The sequence below is a fragment of the Rhinopithecus bieti genome, unplaced genomic scaffold, assembly GCF_001698545.2.
Source record: "Rhinopithecus bieti isolate Rb0 unplaced genomic scaffold, ASM169854v2 scaffold_986, whole genome shotgun sequence".
Lineage (NCBI taxonomy): Eukaryota > Metazoa > Chordata > Mammalia > Primates > Cercopithecidae > Rhinopithecus > Rhinopithecus bieti.
Window position 1 is genome coordinate 453,981 of NW_016803218.1, and position 12,123 is coordinate 466,103.

At 49.3% G+C, this 12,123-nt stretch overlaps 1 protein-coding gene across 1 annotated transcript in view; it reads left to right on the top strand.

Moving 5' to 3' along the window:
* The window catches only part of OTOG (otogelin), a 104,133-nt gene that overhangs the window by 82,771 nt on the left and 9,239 nt on the right, over positions 1 to 12,123 (top strand). Inside the window, 10 exon segments of the mRNA XM_017870066.1 lie at positions 1,056 to 1,239; positions 3,630 to 3,850; positions 4,016 to 4,154; positions 5,614 to 5,808; positions 5,999 to 6,211; positions 6,798 to 6,902; positions 7,034 to 7,141; positions 7,561 to 7,662; positions 10,324 to 10,422; positions 11,313 to 11,353. Coding sequence (XP_017725555.1) covers positions 1,056 to 1,239; positions 3,630 to 3,850; positions 4,016 to 4,154; positions 5,614 to 5,808; positions 5,999 to 6,211; positions 6,798 to 6,902; positions 7,034 to 7,141; positions 7,561 to 7,662; positions 10,324 to 10,422; positions 11,313 to 11,353 — 1,407 coding nt within the window.

Below are 12,123 nucleotides of genomic sequence, written 5' to 3' on the forward strand. Positions count from 1 at the left end.
TGCTGGGATTACAGGCTTGAGCCACCGCGCCCGGCCGCTTTTTAGTTCTTTAAGATACATTGTTGCATTATTTATTTGAAGTTTTTCTTCTTTTTTGATATAGGCACTAATAGCTGTAAAGTTCTCTCTTAGTACTGCTTTTGTTGTATCCTGTAGGTTTTGGTATGTTGTGTTTCCATTGTCATTTGTTTCAAGAAATGTTTCAGTTTTTTTCATAATTTATTTATTGACCCACTTGACATTCAGGAGCATATAAAACAGTCTATTCTTGAAGGGAGGAGATTAATTCATTATAAATACTTTAAAATCTTAATCTTCTTATATCCCCTTTTTTTTTCAGTGTAAAACTATTATAATAACCTATGGTACATCCAAATTTAACCTTCTTAATATATAGAAGAGGTTGTAGCCTTGAATTTAAAGTGTTTGTGAGAATTAGAGTGTGTTGCATGTTTCACAAATATTGAGTGAGCCCCAATTTACTCCAGGCCCAAAGCCAGGTGTTGGGGATTCAAAGGTGAATCAGACATAGTATCTACCCTTAAGAAACTCAGTTCACTGGAGATCTTGATGTGGAAACAGATAGATTTCTGTCTTAATGGTCAGCACAGAGATGAGGAAAGCCCAGAGTAGGGATAAGTAACCCCAAGGCTGGGAATTTAGGGAGAATCTCCCAGAAGAAATGATCTGAACAGGATCAGGAAAGAAGAGAGTGATTGGAAGGGCTCAGGATTTGTGTTTATTTGGGCGTTAAGATGCAGCTTGCCTCCTGTTGTTGCATTTCTTGTTTCATTGTCTTTTTCCAATAAAAATATTTTTAGTATCCTCCCATGCCACTTTGGACTGTGATTTGGCTGCTTGTGCCTGAAACAGAGCCTGGCACATAGCAATGCCTAATAAATTTTTGTCAGATGATGGGTGGATGGGTGGATGAACAGATGGATGGGTGGATGAACAGATGGATGGATGGATGGATGGATGGATGGATGGATGGATGGATGGATAGATGGATGGATAGATGGACAAGCTATGCTCACACTGAATTCCCTCCCAAGGTGACTGTGGACTCGCAGCCTGTGTGGCCACCTGTCAGCAGATATGGGTTCAGAATTGAGGACACAGGCCACATGTACATGATCCTGACTCCCTCACACATCCAGATCCAATGGCTCCACAGCTCAGGACTCATGATCATGGAGGCCAGCAAAGTCAGCAAGGCCCAAGGCCATGGCCTATGCGGTGAGGTGGGACCCAGCTTGGGGGAAGGGGATGCTTCCCACTTCCGCCTCTGCCCCCAGACATAATTACTCCTGGAGCAGGAAAGACTGGAACAGAATACCAGGCCAGAGGTGGGAGCAGCAGAGCTGCCAGGGCAAGGAGGCCTAATGTCTTGTGTTCTGGGGCCAAAGCTGCCAATAGGGAGATATAAGAGGGCTCTGGACTCAGCAAGTTGTCACTTCAGCCGGGATTGTCTGTCAGCTTCCCTCACAGCCTTCTAATGTTGGATAATCCTTTCCATCTGCATGAGCCTGGGCATTTCACAAAGCACTTCCACACTCTAATCTTATTTATTCCTGGTCATCCACACAACAGCACTGAGAGATGGCCATTAGTATCCCCACTGAACTAAAGAAGAAAGGGGGCTCAGAGAGATTAAGGAGCTTACCTAAGGGCACACAGCAAAGCTGCCACAATACACAGAACTAATGCTCTTCAGACCATAGCATAATTGCAGAGCATGCCCTAAGGGATTGAAGTGTTCTCATAAGGAAAAGAGGTATCAGACAAGCCTGGATGTGGGCTGCTGTTCATCGCAGGGGCATACGCACATGGACACTCATGGGGCACTCCATGACAGACCACCATGATTGTGATGATGGGTGAGATAAAAAACACTTATAACACACACACACACGTACACCCTCCATCCTCCACCTGCACCCCTGGTGATCATTCACACATTCACATTCATGCCTCTCTGCATCCAAATGCCCTCCACACATGCACTAACACATGCAGTTCAGCTCTATGCTCATTCTTTGTGCAACACATATTTGCCATGTACTAGTCACTGGGGAGAAAACAGTGAACGAAACAGACAAAATCCCTGTTTTATGATGCTTCTGTTCTTAACACAAACACTTCTTACAGACATGCCACCATCACCACCACCACCACCACCACCACCATCACCATCACTACCACCATCTTTTTCTCATCATTTCTTCCTTCTCCTCTGTTCATTCCCAGCAAAGAGCACTGTGGTCAGCAGTAGCCTGGTGAGCCGACTCCTCCCTAGGATACCTGTGTGTCATCCTTCACTGACTTAAAGCCAAGACCCAAAGTGTGATGTGACCGTGGGAATCATTAATAATATATTAATAAGAGTTTGCCTTTAATCATGCTTTATATTCACAGAATGGTGGTTAGAGGTGTTAGAACAGAAGTTGGATCATTTATATCTCCATTTAATTTGAATGAACATTTGATAGCTGGGCACCCTGCTAGACAAACTTGGCGGTTGCTGAGACAAATGAGAATCTAAAAGAAAATGAGTCTTTGCACTCAGAGAGCTATAATCATTTATGAAAGGCTGACCTGCAAGCCAATGACTGTTACACAGATTTTGGAATGTCATGGATGGTGCATCTGAGGCATCCTTGAAGGAAGGACATCTGAGAAAGTATTTCAGACAGAGAGAACAGCTTGAGCAAAGTTGTGGGCAAGAAAGTGTGTGTCTGGAGCATATAGATGGTAGGTGGGAGATGAAACCGAAGTTTAGGTCACATTAAAAGCTAGGACAGATAAACTTCACCCTTGTCCCCATCTCAGTGCCTTAACACAACAGAAGCTTATTTCCTGCATACATAAGTTCCCAATCAGAGACCCAGATTCCTTCCATCTTCTGGTTCTGCCATGTCAACATGAGTTTCCAAGTTCACAGGAGAGGAGACAGGTGGGAAGGTTTTATGGACTAGGCCTGGAGGTGGTACTCGTCACCTTCACTCACATGCCATTGGCTGGGACTCACCCAGCTGCAAGGGCGTCTGGGAAAAATACACTGACTGCCCAGGAAAAGGAGGGAACGGTTGTTATAATTAGCTAGCAATCACTGGTAAAGCAGATTGTTGGGGGAGTAGCTTTTTATTTTGCTGTAATATAGCAAAACTTATAAAAATTTAGAATCTGCAAAGATAGTGTAAGGTAGTGTACACCTTTTACCCACATTTACCAGTGGTTCACATTTTGCCCCATTTGCTTCTCTCCTTCTCTCTCTCTCTCTCTCTCTCTCTCTCTCTCTCTGTGTGTGTGTGTATGCATGTGTGTGTATACATTTTTATAAGCACATGCAATCCATATATATATACACATTTTTCAGAACCATTAGAAAATAACTTCAAGACATTGTATCCTTTTACCCCTAAATACATGTGTATTTCCGAAGTACAAAGACGTTTTCTTTTGTAGCAGGTTTCCTAGCTTCCTTTCACATGATTTCCCTCACCTGTAAAATGGGGATAATGGTATTCTTGACCTCAAAGAACTGTGAGGAATACAAAAAGTGAGAGCTGATGACATGGGAGTGGTAGTGATGATCGTGGCTGGTGGGATTATTTGGCCTCTTTCAGGTATCTGTGATGGAGATGCAGCCAATGACCTCACACTGAAGGATGGCTCAGTGGTGGGTGGGGCTGAGGACCCTGCTCCCTTTCTGGACAGCTGGCAGGTGCCCAGCTCCCTGACTGCAGTGGGCCAGACCCGCTTCCGCCCAGACAGCTGTGCCACAACTGACTGCTCGCCCTGCCTTCGCATGGTGTCCAACCGCACCTTCAGTGCCTGCCACCGCTTTGTATGTGCCAGCTGGGTCCAGCATTGGGGACACCTCCTGGGCTGTCTGGGGATGGCAACACCTACCTGCAGAGGCTCATTGTTCCTTCTGGGCAAGGAGGGGAGGAGCTGGGCACTGGGATGTGTGACATCCGAATAAGCAGCCCTGCCTGATGCATATGCCCAGGTGCCTCCGGAGTCATTCTGTGAGCTGTGGATCCGGGACACCAAGTACGTGCAGCAGCCCTGTGTGGCCCTGACTGTGTACGTGGCCATGTGCCACAAATTTCACGTGTGCATCGAGTGGCGGCGCTCTGACTACTGCCGTGAGTTTGCAGGGCAGGGGAACCCTCCATTGTGACTGTCGCTCCCATCCCCTGTTAAAGTGGGAAAAGGCTCCCAGACCCAAGTTCATGTATGTTTTCCAGCTTTAATCATTCATGGATGTATGTACATTAGTAAATTTATAAATATTTTATATGTTTAATTACATTTAATTTTTATATTCTATAAAAATACATTTCATATTAATGAACACATATTTATTATGAGTCCTATGAATATATTAACACATAGTAATTGTGTTGTTATTTTAGTATTTGCTTTCTTTGAGTCTCTTCTCTGTAAGTGGAGACTGTAACCATCGCCCCCGTCCAGGGTGGTTTTGAGGGTGTGGGGGAATGTGTGCCGAGTGCTCACATAGACCTGCCCCACGGACACCGTCGTGCACATCTTAGTTCCCTCTGCCTCCTTTTTGCTCACCTTTCTCTTCTTCCAGTCTTTCCCTCCTTCCTGCAGGAAGGAAATGAGATCTGCTGCTTCCTCCCCCAATTAGGTTTGACTGGTGGGGTCCACAGGGGTGGCCTGGGCTAGAGTAGCTTGATTTATAAATGTAAACACATCCAGAAAGGCTGGGATTGGCTCACAGGAAGGTCACACCCACAATATGACAGGTAAAAGAGCAAAAGACAAAAGTCCTCTCGGGTTGTGTTCTTCAAAGTGTGGATCCCAGCTCAGCGGGTATGAAATCAATTCAGAGGGTCAGCAACAGCATTTAAAAAAATGCAATAGAATAGAATAGAAAATACCAGTGTGTATTGTGCATAGAAAGTTTAGTATTATTTTGTAAAAGAGATTTTTTATTTTATATAGAAGCGATTTTCAATCCTAAATACCCTTTGAAATCACTCAGGGAACCTGAAAATGCATGGGCCTCACAGTCAGAGATTCAATTGGCCTGGGGTGGGGTCCCCACAGTGATACCTCAGAAACTCCCTAGGGATTCTTTTGTAGTCGAGTTTGAGGACCACTGTTCTACATGCTTGTGTGTATTGGGCCACAATGTAAAATCTACTTTTTACAATCGAGAAAGTTTGAAAACACTGATCTAGAGCCAGAGATTGGCAAACCTTTTCTGTAAAGAGCCAGAAAGCAAGTATTTGATGCCTTGTGTGCCATATGGTCTCAGTCATAAGTCCTCAACTCTACCTTTTTAGTACAAAAACAGCCTTAGACAGAATATAAATGAACAGGCATGGCTGTGTTCCAATAAAACTTTATTTGTGAAAACAGACAGTGGGCTGGATTTGGGCTGTGGGCTGTACTTTGCTGAGTCCTGATCTAAGGAAGGAGGTGATGTCACCAAGCCCTTTGACTTATGCACTCTCTGCTGAGGTGCTGATGACACTCTGAGCCTCCTCTTCATCCCCTCCTGTTCTTTTGGCCCTCAATGGGGAGCCCTGCCTGGGGTCTGAGGTAGGCCTGGTGCCCACTGTGCCCCTGCAGCCTTCCTGTGCTCCAGCGACTCCACATACCAGGCATGTGTGACAGCCTGTGAGCCACCCAAGACATGCCAGGATGGGATACTAGGGCCTCTGGACCCAGAACACTGCCAGGTGCTGGGCGAGGGCTGCGTCTGCTCCGAGGGCACCATCTTGCACCGGCACCACTCTGCACTCTGCATCCCAGAGGCCAAGTGCGGTAGGTTCCTCCCCTCCCTGAGCAGGGGCCTCCAAAGTCAGCCTTGGTCTCACCTCCTGTTGCCGATAGCTGAGGCCCATCTGCATCCTTTCAGGTCTGCTTAGGGGTGGTCAGTATCCCAGGGAGAGTCTAGCCTGGGAAGGTCTGGGCTCACCTTCCTCACCTCACACCCTTCCATTCCCCTCTGCAGCCTGCACTGACAGCATGGGGGTGCCGAGGGCCCTGGGAGAGACCTGGAACAGCTCCCTCAGCGGCTGCTGCCAGCACCAGTGCAAAGCCCCAGACACCATCGTCCCGGTGGATCTGGGCTGCCCTGATCCCCGCCCTGAGAGCTGCCCGCGATTCGGGGAGGTGGCCTTGCTCCTACCTACCAAGGACCCCTGCTGCCTGAGGACTGTCTGTGGTGAGTGTCCACCTTTATTTCCTTGGACCTCAACTGTAAAACAGTTAAAACAACTGTAAAACAGCTATCCATCAGCCCTGTACACCAACCCTGATGGATAGGACAAGGCCTAGGAAAAGCAAAATGTCTTGTAGGGGGTGAGCTGGGAGGAGGGGAGAACCCTGCCTGGGGGCAGGGGCAGAGGCGCAGGAGTCAGTGCAGGGAGTGCTGTGGAGCCAGGCAGCCTGGCCACTCTTCCTTCCCCACCTGTAGCCTTGTGGCCTTGGGCAAATCATTTCACATCCTCTGTGCCTTCGTTCATTCTCCCGGAACATAAGCTGATGATCGGGCCCATCTTTGGGGTTGCTGTGAGATGGGGCACGTGTCAATGGATATTAGCTCTTGCTAATCTTCTGTCCCAGCCCTGAACCCTCGTGTGACCCTCAAAGGCCTCACCTAGGAGTGTGGGTCCTGTGGGCTGGGAGGAGCAGTGGGGGGAGGAGTGGGCCAGGCGTCCAGGGTTTGGGCAGTTGTCCAGTGCTCTCCACTGGAGAGCACTGGGAACATACAGCCCCAAGGTGACAGGCCCTGTGGTCCCCGGGGCCAGTGTGTAACCAGACCCTGTGTGAGGGCCTCGCCCCTACCTGCCACCCAGGCCACCGCCTCCTCACCCACTTCCAGGAGGACTCCTGCTGCCCCAGCTACAGCTGTGGTGAGAGGCCTGGGGCGGGGAGGGTGGGGGATGGACTGAGGGCAGTGTGGGGAGGACAGCTCTGGGAGCAGGGGCTCAGGTGTGGCCAGGCAGGTTCCTCTCCCAGCACCTAAATCTGGCCTTTTCCCCAGAGTGTGACCCGGATCTCTGTGAGGCAGAGCTTGTCCCCAGCTGCCGACAGGACCAGACCCTGATCGCCGGCCGCCTGGGGGACTCCTGCTGCACCTCCTACTTCTGCGGTGGGTCGCTGCCACCAGGCGCCAGCGCACACAGCCGGATCACAGTTTGCTAGCCTCACCCCTGTGTCCTTGGGCAGCTGGCAGGAAAGGCTGGGGGTCTTCAGATGGGGTGGGAGAAGGAAGGACAAGCTCACTGTCCAGGAAACAGAGTGGGAGGAAGAGAACACTGACCCTGTGTTCCCCCTAGATTACTGAGCAAGAGGAAACTGGTGCTTGTTCCATGTAAACGTTTGGGTGGACATGAGGGAGAACTTCCAGATTCTGATTCCAGAATGGGTCACATGAGACCATGCGGTGCTGCCATTAGTTAGCTCCTACCACACCTGGGTTGTTGAGGAGCCCCCACCCCCAGCAACGTGCTGTGTGCCAAGCTCCTATGAGGGGACTGCTGTGACAGCATTGACCCTCTTCCCCCTCAGCCTGTGGCGACTGTCCAGACCCCATCCCCGAATGTCAAGAAGGGGAGGCACTCACCGTGCACAGGAACACCACGGAGCTCTGCTGCCCTCTGTACCAGTGTGGTGAGTCCTGGCTGGGCACATGGCTGGCTGTGGCGGGAAGGACCCTTCACAGAGTCCCCACCCCGGGACTAATGGGGGTAGACAGGGAGCAACAGAGTGCTCCCAGGTGGTGAGCTGTGGAGGGCCGAGCAGCTGAAGCCAGGACGAGTGCAGGCCCACCTGAAGAAGCCGGGTCAGACTGTCAGACTGGAGGGCGGGAGGTCCAGGTCTGTACCCTCCATGGAGGCCCCCAAGGGCCAGACAGAGGCTTGGGTTGAAGGCAAATACTTGGGTCCCTTCATCCCCCACAGCACTGATAAGAAGTCCTCATTCCCTGACTCACCCAAGGCCCCCCTTCAGGGTCCCTTTCGCCACCGTGTCACCATAGTGCCTGCTCCTGGAGGCTGTATCACAGAAGGCCCCGTGTTGCAAAGCCTCTGAAGCTCTTTTATTTTGTAATGATAAATAAAAGTATACTTTTCCCAATATTTTTATAGGGCCTGGTACCTGTATATATGATACTATACATACATGTAGAGATGTGTAGTATGTGCATATCATGTACTGTGTTCATAGTACCTTGATATAGAATGCACTGTGTACACAGTACCTCAGTAGTAACTGTTAAGCATAGTGCAGCCAGCATTATGGACTGTAAGTAAACCTAATGGATGAAAATGAACAAAATGGTTCAATTTAAATTTTATTCAATTTACAAAAATTGCTTTGCACACTGATAATAGAAGAAGCATGAGATTTTTTCTTACACAGAGTAGGAGAGGGGCCTCCACCAGGACACCCAAGGGCTGCCCTGATTGGTTCAATGTCAAGAGCCACCTCCGAAACAATGTAGGCTCCCATCCCATGAGAGTTGTCCAGATTACCTGGCCACATCTGACCAGGAGCTGGTTGGCCCACTTGCCACGGTATTTGCCAGACTGATGTGAGGAGAGATTCACTATCCTTTCTCCTTCTCTTCACGTTTCTTCCCATGTTTCTCAGGAGGCAGTCTAGTCCTGTGGATGGAGTATAGGCATAGTCAGTTGGTTTCTGAACCTCAGTTAGGCTGTCTACCAGCTGTGCGGCCCAGGGCAAGTGTCCTTACTCTCTAAGTCAGAGTTGCTCCTTTGTAAAATGGTGATGCTAGTATCTGCCTTGAGGGGCTGTTGTGGAAATTAGAGATAATTTATGTGAAGGACCTAATGGTCCTTGGTATGCAGTAAGTGCTCAAAAACAGAGGCTGTTGATATCACTTTCTCCCAGTCTTCATCATACTTTTACTGTTACAAAAGCACTGTATATGCCTTATAGCAAGTACAAATTCCAACTAAATGCAAGAAAATGAAAATACCACCTTCCTACCTGCTAGATAATTCCACTGCCAATGCTTTAGTGGATACATATCCTTCCAGATTCTCTCTATGGCTTTATGTAGATGTGGTTTACCAAAATCATCTCATCCTGGACATACTCTTTTTTTTAACTGGCTGTTTTCAGTGAACAATCTCTACCTTTCCACATTAATATGTTTTCAATTTGTCTCATGCCAGTCCGTGTTTCTTCCTGTTTGTCCAATCCAGGATTCAGTCCCGGACAGTGCATTATAATGACGTGCCTCACATCTCTCTTAACCTAGCACAGGTCCCTTTTCCTGTGTGACCTCCCACTGTAGAGTCCAGGCCATGACCCTGCAGAGTCCCCGCTTCTGGACTTCGCCAGTTGCTTTCTTTTGGAGCTGCTTTCCTTGTTCCCTGGGCCTCTGTGCTTCCTAAAAGTGAAATTTCCATCTAAGGCTTGATAGGTTCAAGTTAAAAATTTGGGGCTAGACAGTGCGTGCATAAGCTTCATAGCACATCACATTGGGTGCCAGACACTATCTGGCTGAGCCACTAGAATCGATGTTAACGTTGGCCCAGATTAGGGTGATACTGTAATCCTAAGATCTCTCTATCTTACATTTTTCCTCTTCCAACCAGAAAATAACCTATTACTTTGACACCATAAAAATGCCCTTCCTCATAATTTTTTGGAACACCATTTGATACTCCTTGATTGTGACAATAACTTTATTAGTAAATCAAGTAGCTCGTAGAGTTTTCAGATCCTCACCTTCCGTGCTGACCTTTGCCCCTCCCCTATCCACCGAAGTGTTGCACCCAAGGAGTTCCCTCACCCCTTGCCTTGTTCTCTCAGCAAATGAGAATGGCTGAGGAATCCTGAACTGAGAAGTCAGCCTGAAGACTAGGAAGAAAGGAAATGTGGGCCCTGCAGGGTAGCATCAGCTGAAGCAGGGCAGGCTCAGGTGGGCCCCAAGTGGATGAAGTTTCCACAGGGTTGGAAAGGTTGTGTTAGACAGAGCGGGATGTTCCCTGTCAGCAGACCTTACCCTAGTGGCTGGCTTTCCTTGGACCACCTCTTGCAGGGTGACTGCAGACTGGGGAGGCCCAATTTAATGATCTTGAGGTTCTGACCCTGTCATGTCACCAGTGCCTCACAGGCACAGCACCAGGACCTGAAGTAGCTCCCTGGGGAGACTTTGGGTGCCCAGACTCTTCCCTGGGGCTCCGAGGACTGTGGGGGTCACTAAGGAGGAGCTGGGGGTAGCCCCTCCTTAGCCCTTCTTAGGATTCACACCCCCAGGTGCCTGTGACTGATGTGTTGCCTGCCTCTCCTCCCCCACAGTGTGTGAGAGCTTCCGCTGTCCCCAAGTGCAGTGTGGCCTGGGCACTGCCCTGGTGGAGGTGTGGAGCCCCGATCGCTGCTGCCCCTACAAATCCTGTGGTGAGTCCGTGGTCAGGACAGCCTCCCCACTGGGGGATACAGTGGCCCTGCTGAGGAGGGGTTGGGGGAGCCCGGCCCACCACTGTCCACTCCTCTGAGATCCGTCCCCTGCAGGGTCTCTAGAGGAAGCCGCCAGAATCAGTTTCCTCCTGCATCCGCACTCCGAGTGCTAAACGTTTCTATAGCCTTTTCTCTCCAGGGTAAAAGAAGGAAAAAGCAAATTTCCCATTCCAAAGAGGGTTTCCATCTTAAAAAGTCCTTACTGCGGCAGGGCGCGTTGGCTCACACCTGTAATTCCAGCACTTTGAGAGGCCCAGGCAGGTGGATCATGAGGTCAGGAGTTCAAGACTAGCCTGGCCAAGATAGTGAAACCCTGTCTCTACTGAAAATACAAAAAAATCAGCCAGGCACGGTGGCAGGTGCCTGTAAGGAGGTGGAGGCTGCAATGAGCCAAGATAGCGTCACTGCACTCCAGCCTGGGCGACAGAGTGAAACTCCATCTGAAATAAAATAAAATAAAATAAAATAAAATAAAATAAAATAAATAAAAGAATAGGCTCTGGACCAGGTGGAGGGATTAATCCAGGTGACAAAAGGAAACCTGTGATTGGCCTATCTGCCTATTTATCCTCGCTCCACACCCAGTGGAGAGCTTGGTGTTCAGAATCCATCACTGCCCACCTGCCTAACCAGCGGAGCTGCAGGCCTCCTCCTGCCCTCAGGGATGGAAGGAGGCTGAGATTTGGGCCTCTTTGTCTCCTCTCACAGGCCTGGCCTGAAGCTGGGTCTTCAGAAGATGGGTTGTGCCAGCAGTGAGAGGTCCAGGGTACCCAGGGGATTTCTACCTGGACATCCCTGATGAAGTGGGACCTGGCCCCTTGTGTTTTCAGAGTGTGACTGTGACACAATCCCAGTGCCCCGGTGCCATCTGGTATGGAGACCCTTCTCCCCAACACCCCTGGTCTGCTCCCCTTTCCTTTCCTCTCTATCCCCTACTCTAGAGAACCTGCTCCTTTAATCTAGTGCAAGGAACCCATGGTTGCAAGTTAGCATTCTTGTCCCAAGCTCTGCCACTGGCTTTCTGGGTATGGTGCCCTCCTTTGTAAAGTTGACATAATCATGATTTAGAGTTGTGGTAAGGATTCAGTACAATGATGATGAAAATTATCATGAAGATGATAGTGATGATGCTGATGGTGGCAATGATGGTGGGGACAGTGAGGAGGATGGTGGTGGCTATGATGGTGATAGTGCAGTGACGATGGCGATAATGCAATGATGATGGTGGTGTTGGGTTGGTAAGGATGGTGGTGATGGTGACGACGGTGATAATGCTATGACAATAGTAGTGGTAGGGACGGTGAGGATGGTGGTCGTGGTGACAATGGTGATAATGCAATGGCAATGATGGTGGTGATGGTGAGGATGATGGTGGGGGTGGTGGTGATAATGCTGTGGTGATGCTGGTGGTGGGGACAGTGATGGTGGTGGTGGTGACAATGGTGATAATGCAGTGGTGGTGGTGGTGATGGGGATGGTGAGGATGAAGGTGGTGGTGGTGGTGATAATGCAATGTCGATGGTGGTGGTGGGGATGATGATGAGGGTGGTGGTGGTGGTGATAATGCAATGTCAATGGTGGTGGTGGGGATGGTGAGGATGAGGGTGGTGGTGGTGGTGATAATGCAATGTCGATGGTGGT